This window comes from Haliotis cracherodii, unplaced genomic scaffold, assembly GCF_022045235.1.
Source record: "Haliotis cracherodii isolate W230 unplaced genomic scaffold, xgHalCrac1.p SCAF_2, whole genome shotgun sequence".
Taxonomy (NCBI): Eukaryota; Metazoa; Mollusca; class Gastropoda; order Lepetellida; family Haliotidae; genus Haliotis; species Haliotis cracherodii.
Window position 1 is genome coordinate 76,549,140 of NW_027266275.1, and position 13,191 is coordinate 76,562,330.

Sequence of the window (13,191 nt, forward strand, 5' to 3'; positions counted from 1 at the left end):
CACTTTTAAAGAAAATCTCCTAACTGCATTATTTAAAAATATTAGTACATGGTGAGCTTATGGACAGACTTAATTCATCTTGTCCTACCTGTGGCCTCTTGCCATAGGACCAAAAGTTCAATCAAATTTGATGCAGTTTATCCAGACACCTAGCTACAGCACAATGATGCTCTTCTGTTATCTGTCAGGTGGCATGCATACAGATGAACATAAGGATGTTCGTGAGCAATTTGGGATGACCTAGGATTTTGTTTTGTTTGTTGCTTAACGCTGCACTGTAAATCAAGTCTGGACCAGACAATCCAGTGACCGCTATTGTGAGCAGTGATCGATATTGTGAGCAGCGGACTACGCTGTCGGGGTACAAGGGCACATTTGGTTGTCTCTTACGACCAGCATCGGTTGCTGGGGACCTATTCTAACCCGGAACCCCATGTAGGGGTAGTCCCAGGATGTACTCACCTCATAAGCTCCTGGTCCTGGTGCTTCTGACTTTATGTCCTTGAACCTCTTGTCCCTGGTCACTATGAGACCTCCTTTGTGGTTTTTCTGAATCTTCTGATCATATGCTCCTGGACCTGGAACACAAGACTGATTTACAATATCCGAAGACAATTTCATTTACACACTACAATCTCAACTGTCCAATGTTTTTCAACTCACTTCCTACAGCCACCAAGACCTTGCCAAAGTTCTTGAGCCTGATTTCCAATCCACATACAGGATCCCGCTCAACAAAGAGGTCTAAGCACTACGACTATTGTAAGCCTATGTTAAAGTTACGATCATCGATTACGATCACGCCAAAATTCCTTTTGAAATAGGGCCCAGGGCCCCGTTCCACAAAACTATCATAGCGCTACGACAGTCGTAAGTCTATGTTAAAGTATGGGAGTTACGATCGTCTTAATGCTACGATCACTTTATGGAACAGGGCCCAAGTCTTTAGTATCAAAATCTATGTCTGTAATTCTTGGGGTTTATAAAAATAAGTTCCACACAATCTGCACTGTCTACAATGATGGTCAACATATCAACATGTCATGGATATTCTCTCCACTTAGAACAACTCCCGAAAATATTCTTGTATAATTGAGCATATACCACTTTCTGTGTGTAGTTTCCCTCCAATTTCCCTTCTATTGACTTTGAATGTGAAACAGTAGACACTGTCTACATTCAATACAAACATCTCTAAGTTCATTACAGAGCACCATGAAATAATACCACACATCACAGTGCCTTTATAAAGGAAATATTGATAAAACTATTTATCTAGAGGAATATATTTCCAAGCAACCTCTTTCTCTAGTAGCAAATACGAAAAAGCAGGGTTCATACCATTACTCATAAAACACAAATAAAGCTTTCTTCCTGTGTCAATTTATGGGAATCCTAGGTCTTATTGGGACCATTAATAGAATAACAACTGCCTTGCAGGTAATATACACCTCCAGAGTCGGTATCTATCTATCTATTGTACCATCAAGCAGCGAGCTGAAACAGTCTCCGATGCATTCTGACTCAAGTCAACAGACAATGGATCTAAATCAAAATGGAATATACCTGGACTTTGAGTTTATATGCTGAATGTAATTAGCTGGCATGGCTTTTGTGGAGATTTAGTGATCTCCTACAAGACACAGCTGTTTGGCGTTCTATTGGCTCCTACTAAAGCTTACACATATAACTGGTCCTGTACACTTTTATTGCCCTCTGTCAAGCTTCAGTCAAGGTTATGTGGGTCTGACATGGTGGCCTACGTGTAACTGTCACAAAGGTTGAAATAATCCTGCTACCTCTGCCATTGTCATTTTTGTACTCTAACTCATCAAATGCTGAAATTATTGATTATACTGATAAGTGATAAATCAAAAAAGTACTTGATTAAAAGACCCATTGTATTAATTTAAAAAATACATTTGGATGTAATGTGGTTTACATCTCTCAGAGGTACCATTATGAAGTGTTTTTATCATTTGAATTGAATGAATGAATCAGTTTATTGCACTTTAATACAGAAACAGAGGAAGGAGATGAATTGCCCTGTCAAACTGTTTGGAAAAACTTTGTTATTGATGTGCAATAATATAATCTTTTGTAAAAATGTAAAGAAGTTCCTACGGCCTCTATATATATGGGAACAAATATGGAGGAAGTGAGAGCAATTTCAACAACATGTTTCATAGGACTAAACCCAAACCATTGACAGAAATCTAGACACCCACAAGTCTCTTTGGCAATAATTTTTAGTTTAAATAATAATTTCTAGTTCTAGTTCCAGAGTATGTAAATAATAACAACAAGTTGTCCATATAAGAGACTGGAGTCCTTGTCCACATATCTAGACTTGCCTATTAGGAGAATAGAATTACTTCACATCCGTGGACTTAGTACAGTAAATTATTGGGAGTCACGATATGGCTGTAATACTGCTGATGTGACTATAAATCTTAACTCTCTCACACACTCTTTTAGTACAGCCTTTGAGCAAGGTTAACAGAAATCAGACAGCTTCTGAATCACAAATTGCAAATGGAAGCATTTGGTAAAATTTTCTAAAAAGTTTAAAGTCATAAAGTCATATTGTCTCTGTCAAATAATTAAGATGGTCCATACAAAACATTCAAGATATGGATTTTTTAAAGATGGAATATTCTAAGTTTAAAGGTCACCTTTCAAGCAAGCATGTCTTCGTATCAATAACAAAGTCAACAGTGTCATCTAAAATCACTAAAAGCATGTCACATGTGACACGACAAACATAAAGGTCTGACTGATACATATGATAAGTGATATTGTAATGTGTCATTGATATCACTGTGGTCAAACATGTTTTTGGAATTAGATAATGATACCCTTGTCATGAGCTCTCTTCCATATTCCAGTATGGACATTGATAGATGCTGTCTCTTCATTCAATATGACATTACAGATTACACAAACTCTACCCCTGAAAGCCACTGCCCTACTGTAGGAGGTGCTCTCTCAACAGCTGAAAAACTGTCAAATTTAGAGTTTCAAATTGGAGTGAGAGAATGCAGGTTGTTTACTGAAAAGCTTCACCATGTATGCAATTGTGATGAGAGAGGCGCAAGTTTGTTTAAATTTAACATTCATAGTCTTTATGCAGGAATGTCAATGAGAGGGTCACATATCTTTTACATATGAAGCTGCAAATCTGAAATGTAAATACCATGTATGTTGTCATCTCAAGTAAAAGCACAGGATGTCACCGCTACAGATTAACCCTGTGTGTTTGTCAAATACACCACAAAAACATATTTGCTCATTTCACAAAGTCTTATCAGTTCATTACCATAATTTTTGAATTTATCAAAAATTAAATCTTATAATACTCAGCATAATACATGATTATGACTGAGATGGAAGAAAAAACATTACTAAGAAAATTTCAGCATCAAATAAGTAAAAATCTATCTCCTGTGAAAGAGTTAAACAAAGCTTCATGCCAGAGGCCATATATTCCTGGGTCAGGCTGACCTTTCAGCTGAAAGCATGTCAACTGTAGACCTGGGAGATGAACTACCAACCAAACAGATATACATCCAGGTTCACACCATGTTCTTGTGCTCTAATGTTGACAGCAGACTGCCGTGGGGAATGACAAGATGTCAATATTTAATGAGAAGTATGTATGTTAGGAACTTGGAAGAATTGACAATGGGATTAAAGAGACAGAGTGTTCAGCTTTATCAGTGTTGTATATATCATCTGTCATCCAAATTAACTATCTCACACGCCAATAATTCAAACAATTATGCTCATATGTTTTTTGCTTTCAATCCAGATTGACATTTTGGATTACCCCGGAAGCCAGATTGTTACTTTTAGTGATACATGTTCTGTGGACTGGCAGTGATCAGGAAAATGTTTCGATAAAATGTCAATTTGAGATATGCTTCTTTCAAATATTATGGATTATATTGATATATATTATGAAAATGAAGTATTTGTTCTTGCACAAGATCATTCTGTGAAGAGACTGAGGTTAGCAACAAAGGTTGACCAAATTTAATTGGCAGGTGATATTTTAAGCCTTACCCAAAGAACTAACTTTCAGAAAAGATGAGACAAAGGCTAAAGGCTCCACACACTGACGTTGCACCACCATGACTAGAGGCTCTGATGAGGTAGTAACAATTCAATAACAATTTGCTGTTTCAAATATATAAAAGGAGCATAATCCGGCATTCAATCACAATGATAATTTCTTTCAATACTTTTACAAATCTGTCATTTGTTCAGACATGAATTTTGAATACACAAATCATGCAAGAGCTGTGTTTGAAATCCTCGACATCAAAGATAACAAAGATCATCAGTTTGTATTTTATCCAACATCAATAACCTTATTCCTCATATTGATTTAAAAAATCAATGTCAAACAAACATTCCTGTGTTGCAAGTCTTTGATCAACTCAGAACTGCCTTTCTTTGAAATCATTCCACTGTTAAAATCTTACTCGAATCAAATTTAATCCAAGTGAGCATTTACACTTTTCAGAGAGGCAACTTCATGTCAAACTGAAATAAGCGACATAACTAAGTATGATGGCAAGCAAACATCATTACTTTACTCTCTCACTGAGTGAAATCAACATTCATCAATTTCACCAAATGGCATGTCATTCCGGACATCATCTTAACCCCAATGACTTCCTAGCTTCGCTGAACAGTCATGGAAAGTGCAAACTGACCAAGACATAACTCTGACCACTGTTCCAAGACCAACACTATAAAACTTGACCACTCATTCCATGTCCAAACAACCCTTTTACCCATGGCCACAGAACATGTCAAGAGGCTCTTTCAAGAACAACATAATCATGTCAAAACTACCTTCTTTACTGTTAAGCTGAAGAGTGGGCAGTCAGGGGGAGATAATCAGCCTGTTATTTATGGATAACGATTTGATTGGTGCAAACAGGAATGGTATGCATGACCATTGCAGCTGCCATTAGCAGTAGCTAACTGGACAACAGTTAGGATCTGTCTGAATCTGTTGGTGCTAAGCAAGATTTATTCAGTCAATCTGTTGCTGGAACAGTGTATACGAGCTATATGACCCGGCCAGCTGCTGACCACAGCAATAGGTACACACAACTGGTCACTAGTGACCAATACCCAGACAATTAGAAACAGTCTGGACAGGCAATTATCTGGACAGGAGATATTACAATGTCATGGCCAATCTTCGTCCACAGTCCACCTGGATGAGGACTCTGATGGGGGCAGCAGCCATGATCAGTGCCAAGCTGGCCCTATAACAGTATGACTGACAGTGTGGAATGCAGGGAAAGACAGGTGTCTTGATTATACCAGTCCTTGTCAAGTCATCATACTCACACTACAAACCTTGTTAGGGAACTATTTGATGCCTGTAAGGCATGGCAGTGGTATAGTCAGTTCATCCATTTGTCATCAAGACATGTCGCCGACTAACATAATGGTAGATTTATGTAAATTCATAAAGACGGGCAAGGCTATTTTTGAAAATCAGTTAACTGATTCTGTCAACCCTAAATGTTTAAAAGTGTGACAAAATAAATCTGAAAAGCACTTTATTATTATTCCAATGAATGGAAACTTATGCTTTTAGCACCACAAAATTGTGCATACAATACAATATACAATTTATATACAATACTATATACTGCCAGACGGGCTCACATTTTACACATGTTCATCTATTCAGAATACTTTCTTTTATTTAATCACCTTTTACTATAAATTACCTTTGAGTAACCATCAAATAATCTGCTATCATGTATAGAACTTCAAAATAAAGGGTCAGTGGGGTAGCGTTCGCTCATCATGCCAAGGGACCCGGGTCACATTAAATTTTGTATCTACCTTGAATCTATCTTGAATCTATCTTGCATCTATCAACTAACCAAGTGGTTGATCTCAACTTCAATAGTTACTTATTAAGTTAAAATAATATCTTTAAAATATCTTTAAAAAAATACCCCCTCCCCTCTCCAAAAAGTCATTGAAAAAGTTAAGGATTGGTGACTTGGTTGATTGCATATCATTACGCACTAACTTTGTCAGATGATGCTCATAACATCAATCACTGGTTTGTCTGGTCCATCCTTGATTAACAAGGTTGGCATAATATGGCTGGAACACTGCAGTGTGCACAGATAAACAGTCCAAACCAACTTGATATACCTGACGACTATCCCTTTTCCAGGCTGATCAAATATCCCAACAAGTCAGAGGTTTTATAGCAAGTAAAGTCAAGGAAACATCAGATCACTTGAAGATATCGATCAGTGTTGAGAATTTATTAGGAGGGTTGTTTGGCTGATGAGCTGGATGAAGAAAACATTATGCCTCTGCAACAGATGTCTGCTAGAAGCTCTACAGTCCTCACTCAAATATGCGGGGGACAATTGCTTCATTTGTCACAGGAGATCAATCCCCGAAGACAACACACCGAGAATTTTAATGAGGAAATGATCCATGCACGATGCTTTGTGTTGGTGCAAAAAGTCAAAAACTAAAGATTGATTTGAAAGGTGAAAAGCAAACATGAAAGTAAGATAGCAGCATCAAGGTGATTTCTTCTGACTTTATATAGCAATCATTGTGATAATTATTTCACAAATGTTCAAAGTAGTGGATGTTTTGCTGGTGATTGGCTCGTTTCTTCAACATTTACAAAAAATATGATCTTGAAGTTGCACTGAATGTGCTAATATTTTGCATTCATTTTGGAAGAAAAAAAAGCAGACAATGTTAAACCTTCCTGTTCCCTCTTTGAGAAAAAATATTTCTTTTAAAACAATACATCAAAAATCTTTATTGGACCCCACTGCCAAAAAGAAAGGATTGAAAAAAATAAATCCTTTAGTGCAGTTCACAAGCCAGTTGTTCTGTCAATACATCATCGAAGTTTCCACCACCGTAAAATGTACAGTGACTTCCTCTCATCATATATAGCCGATGAATATGTGCTGTGTGCTTAGAATCTAACATGATTTATGCTTTGAAGTGAAAGAAAAATAATTAAAAAATGCTATTTGACTGAAAATATGTGTGTCAACAAAATTTTGTTTGTAGTTTAAATAGATTTTTATTTCACCAGTTCTTTTGAGGAATTAAAACTCAAATCAACAATGACATTTCATTTTTATTAAGTATCCTTCCTGCTTGGCAAAGTGACCATAAAAATTTGTAGAATGAGAAACACAATTGGTCGCCCAAACATAGATGTCATGTAATATCCATATATTATTCCATAAATGTCTTGGTGAACCCTGTCATATGGCGCAAGCGTTTCTAAAAGTGGCAAACATGAAGCCATGAAAGAAGGAGAAACATCGAAAAACACAATGGAATACAAATATTGCTATGATTAAGGTCTAGAGAGGAGATGCACATTTTCTTTGCATGAACATTTTGTAAATGAAATAGGAGATAATTTTTGCAAAAGGCGCTGGTGGATTTAGTAGTATTTTCAGTGATATTGGTTACATAGCTAAGGCGGGTGATGATATTAGTTCCAGTCTCAGATCTTTGTAGAGAGGGCATTGCAACAGGAAGTGTTCCTCATCTTCTATTTCATTAATTTTACAGAAGGTACATATTCTTTCTGCTGATGGAGTGTTGAAGTATCTTCCTCTCTCAATTTGAAGCAAACTGAACATCAACATTTTCTCCTAATAACCTTATACTGTTTACAAACACAGACCTTTTCCATATGCGGCAAATTCATTAAGGCAACTAATAATGTTAGTTGACAAACCATGTACAAAGCCTAGCTCCAGAGCATCAGCAACAGTTCAAAGCACCCAGCAACCTAATTACACCTCTAATCCACATTTACACTTTTCCAAACCTCATCCACGCAGCCATTATGTCTTCAACAACATCAATGGTGGTATATAGCTGACTATTGGACTTGGAGAGGCTGGAGTGTCTCGATTGTGTGTTTAGGTGTTTACAGGGCTTATAAAGACTACAATGGAGTACAGCTGGGCCTATGGTGAGTGCTCTCCCAAACAGCCTATAACTGTACAACACATGGGTTTGAACAAACACACTCTGCTGATGTACTGTCGACATCTGGACATGACTTCCACATTTTGGTGGCAGCGGCCGGATTGGTATACAACAGCTAATGAAATTACTCTCTTGCTTATAATTTCTTAGGAGAATAAACCAAATTTCAGAGGACCACCTTGATGAATGGCCCCCATCTGGAGCAAAGGTTTCAACTTGCGAGCCAATAGTGAAATGACAGTTCCACATTTTTCTTTGGAATAAACCATAAAAAATTGGAAAAATGTTGTTTTTTATGGATGGGAATGAATAAAGGAATTTATTATTGGAAGTTGGCTTTGCAGTTAGTATTCTGTTATTTAGCCTTACAATGAATTCAAAAGCTGAACCTTTATTCTGCCACATGGCACCACCATGTATGAAAGTATAACACTACTGTGGAGATATAGTAGACACAGTGTATAGATGACAACTTCTTTATTTTACTGTGGAGAGGAATTTCAACAATGCTGCCATGGACCAGACCATCTAGAGATACAACCTCCTTGTGCCATTTACAATAAATCCAAGAAGAAACACAGGATATGCAAAGGGGCACCTAATCAGCTTCATAACTTTCCCAAGAAAATGTATCTAGTGCTTCATTGGTATTAATTGCTTGCAATTGGATAAATCTTACTCCATGCTGCAGCATCATGTTTCAATCCCAGAAAAATTTCAACTATTTTCATGTAACTCACTGCACTAAAGTTAATTGTACTGAAACAAAAGTCCAGATAACATAACAGTGACACTGATTGGTTATAAGTAGTGTTTGCAAACACCTCACCGCCAAACATGTCACTAATCTGTTAGCTGGTATCTCACCAATGACAGTAATGAGCGCTACACTACAAACATCTACATCCTGTGAGCAAGCAGACTCCGCAGCAGGCCACTAATGTAGGTAGTCTGCTGCTTCTGGGTACAGTCACAAGCAGACGGACAACAGTTCTGATTCAGTATCCCTTACAAGCCAGCAGCTACATGTCAGTGTCTTCTGTCTAACGCACACAGACAGGCAAACTGACCAGTGCACAATTACACCAGTAATGTTGATGAAGCAAATAAGGGATTACCAAGATCATAGACCTTTTAGATGGTGGTTGCCATATTGGATGGCAGAAAAGAACTGTAATGCTTCGTATTCGTAATTGCAGTCAAATAGACTTTGGCAAGAAAAGCTGACCGTCTTTCATTGAATTTGTTTTTTGAGGCATAAAGATAGCCAGGAAGGAATTCAGAGTGAAGGTCGGGCTCCAAAGCCATAGGAAGATTGTTAGATGAAGGCAGAAGAAAGAAACCTTTCTGCTGTCTCAAGATTACACCTGCCATGACCAATAAAGAGACTGGCCGGCAGCAGACTGTACAGATACACTGATGTGTCATTTTCAGATTCACCGGAATAAGTATAGGCCCAAACAATGAGAGGAAATGTTCTGATAGACTGATAAGACAATGACAGTAACATTTATCCTCATTCAGTTCCTGGTGGACCCTGGGTGGTAGAATTATCTCCCTTGACTTGACAGGTCTGAAGCAGATAGGCCTGACTTCAAGACAATGATGGATTAACATGGATTTGCAGGTATATGTTATGGATTAACTAATTGGTGTGATTAGGCTGACTGAACAACTGTATTTTCCAGGGAAGGCCACTAGATTGTGCTGATCAATAGATCAATACACATAATGATATCTATTGGACTTTGATTTAGTCATAAATCATTGTAGCAATACTTAATGAATTTGATTAAAACCTTTTTTCCATTGAGTCACACCCAGGATACTATAAACCTAGTAAATACACATGTTATTTCACAGTAAAGCCATAAAAGGCTCTATTTTACTGAAATCTGATGTAAATAGGACAATAAATGTGAAATGTAGAAAAAGAGTGCACTTCATTTCAATAAGATAAAAACATTGAAAAATGGCCACATTTTCTCAACAGCTGTGGACAAGAAGTCTGAAATTGGGAGTAATCTAAAAATCATTAACCAAATCCAAAGGAACCTTTGAATCATCCCTGAGCAAACTCGTCCTCAGTTGAGAGAACAGCATAGAGCCCACAGAAAAAGTTTTAAGGCCACAAATTTATCCTCAAACAGATTAGGCCATAAAACACTAGTCCCTAATACATTGGTTTAACTCAAGATGACCCCAAGGCCATTTTAAAAGAAATGAGTGACCAGTTATTCCCAGCCAGTGGAAAGAACAGAATTACATTTTTATGCCTTGAAACGTGCTCAAGTGGGCAATGAAAGTGATTTATGGTTGGATAGCAATAAATACGAGATGAAGTTGGTCAGATGAGGGAGAGAAGGGCCATGGAGCCGGAGTCAGGCCTATATCCACAATCACTGAGGGATTACATCAACAATTGCAGAAATTACCTACTGTTTGGTCAGAGGGATGTGTAAATCATGGTTAAATGCAAACACCATCAGACCATGGGTCAAGACCTGTTTGAAGTACCTCTCATACTTGGAAGCAGTATTACTGAACTGTAGTCTAACCTTTGACTTGGATTAGGATATGCTCATCAAAGCTGGGAATGTTTTTTTATCATTTCAAATTTGATGAGTCTGGCTTGAACTGGCATGGGTCAAGTGATGTCGAATCATGTATTTTAATGGCAGACTTGCAAACTCTTCATGCCCAGTGTCAGTGGCAAAAAAGGCCATTTCAGATCGCAGGCCGTGGGATTAATTGATTAGGGATAAAGACCAGGTTTTGAGCAAGCATGATGTTAAATATTCAGCAACATGGGCAGGAAATGTGCGATCTTGACTAGTCAGGTTTTCAACTCCAAATGTTCTTTTGCAGATTTTATGGACTTGAATGCTGAATCGCACTTATGAAGTGCAGGCCACTATGTAGTAATCGGAATGGTGTCGTAACTCATTTGTTGATGGGCTAGGGGCTGTGAGTCATCCTGCATTCCCTCACTGACTTGTCATCTGTTTGAAAGATTGAAGCAAGCCCTGATCGGTGCAATAGCTGATGTGAGCGAGCAATTTCACCCATCCAGTGTCCAACGCCCTCCTTAATCACGGGCCATCCAATTCTGAAGACAATTGTTTATGATTACACCCAGCTTGGCTGTCTAACGGCAACAATTTATTCTCTTGAGTTGTCACAGAACTTTGATTCCGAGACCAGTTGAATAGCTGGCTAGAAGCAACATAGCAACAGTATATCGCAATTCACAACCTAATGTAGGATCCCAATGTCTCAATAGCCCCACAATCATAAACTTTGTGAATTATTGGAAAATAGAAAAGCTACAATCAATACTGTGAGCAATGGAGCTCGGTAAATTTTCTTGCTTTTATGTGGGTAATAGCAGGAACAGTGAAAGGCAGAGTCAAGGAGTTTTGGCCGTCTAAATAATGTCCGGACCTTATCTGCAGCAGCTATTGATGCTAGGCAACATCAACCACTTGTGGAATCAGCTCTGTCAAGCATTCATCTTCTCATCTCAACAGCAAACCTTTTTTTACAGAAAATCTTACAAGTGTACCAAACTGTGATCCTCAATAGGCTGTCTCCCTTCAGATTGAAAGAACAAATTAAGTACAAGATTAATCTGTCTAAGTGTTAAATGGCTTCTCCTTGTCTCCAGCCAGAATCCCCAACGTGTCACACAAATCAGTTTATTTGTTATATCACTCAATTGCAAGGCATGAGGCAGCAGCGGCCTTAAGTACAGGGCATGGCACTAAGAATAAGATAGCAGTACTGAAAGACAGAAACAAGACAAATGTAATTTGCTTTTATCGGATGGGATGGGACGACCTGCGACCTAGCCTATCTATTGCTGGTGGTAATGACAGAAAGAACACTGCAGAACAAAGAAGGATTCTAAGCTTTTCCCCACATGATTGCCATGCATTCTTTAGGGTTGGACACCACTGAATAATTCAAATATCAAATTAAATGAAGAACAAAAACATGCGAGCAATCTCTTTTCTAAAGAAATTTATAATTTGTATCCGTATCTTAGGTAGGAAATAATTTTGAAAAAAAACTATAAGGATCAAAATGAAAACATTCAAAACCATTTTTTCTATATATAAACTCGAGATTTTTTATATAGGACTGAGTAGAGCAGTTTGTGTGTTGTTTAGCGAAGCACTCCGGTATTTTCCAGTTATATGATGGCAGCCTGTAAATAATCAAGTTTGGACCCACGCTACTTGGGTAGGATAACGCACGAGCAGTCACCAAGCTTGACCATGTTGTATGACCAGCACAGGTTGCTGGGGACCTACCCCCACCCAGAATCCCCTGTGTCATCCAATCAGTACAACAGCATACTTATATCCCGATTAATGCCATTAGTGGTTAACTAGCACAGTTGAATTGATAAACGTTTGGTATCTACCTTCATGAAATCCACCCAACTGAATATTGCTCACAATAACACTATAACAACTACCCATCCCATCCCCTTAAATAGAATGTATATGTACAGTTATCAATCGGGGAGAGGGGGTATAGTTATCAATCGGGGGGGGGGGGGGGGGGAAGTGGGTTGTCAGCACCATACGCATGCTTGTTGGCTTTCCTCCCACATTAAGCTGAAAATCCATGATATAACCCAACTCACTCACTTACTCACTCACAATTATTAGACAATTTCTTGTAAACATTCATCAGTTGATGTGAGAGTCTTGCCCAGTAGAAGTGCCATGGTACAAAAGTCAACATAACCTGTAGGTCTTCTGCGATTAAAGTCCCAAGCAGGCTGACTCAGAACTACTTGACCACAGCGCTGTTGATTCCTGCCCCGCCACAGCTAAATACACAGCGACTTCAAACACAAACCTGTGTAATGGCTTGGTTTATCAACAAATGGTGGCTAATGTGGGATCTGTAATTGGTACTGAGTGTTCCTCAAGTAGATAGCACTGGACAGGGCATCTAATGGCCAGTCAGACCAGGGGGGATAAGCAAGATAATTGACAATGTAAATCAAGACCATATGAATATTTGATAAACCTAAACATACTGGAGACTGCCCTGTGACACTGGGGTAGGATTTGTGTCAAATTGGAGATGTTGTAACTTGTAATTACATTCAATGTTTATGTCAGTTTGTAAATAAATGTT

The 13,191-nt window shown here is 38.2% G+C and overlaps 2 protein-coding genes across 2 annotated transcripts in view; both read right to left on the reverse strand.

The window, feature by feature from the left end:
• The window catches only part of LOC139468535 (netrin receptor UNC5C-like), a 421,042-nt gene that overhangs the window by 204,582 nt on the left and 203,269 nt on the right, over positions 1-13,191 (reverse strand). The gene's annotated exons all lie outside the window — the stretch shown is intronic.
• The window catches only part of LOC139468533 (sperm-tail PG-rich repeat-containing protein 2-like), a 94,628-nt gene that overhangs the window by 18,390 nt on the left and 63,047 nt on the right, over positions 1-13,191 (reverse strand). The window contains exon 11 of the mRNA XM_071250567.1: positions 463-578. Within this exon, the coding sequence (XP_071106668.1) occupies positions 463-578 (116 nt within the window). The remainder of the gene's footprint in view (positions 1-462; positions 579-13,191) is intronic.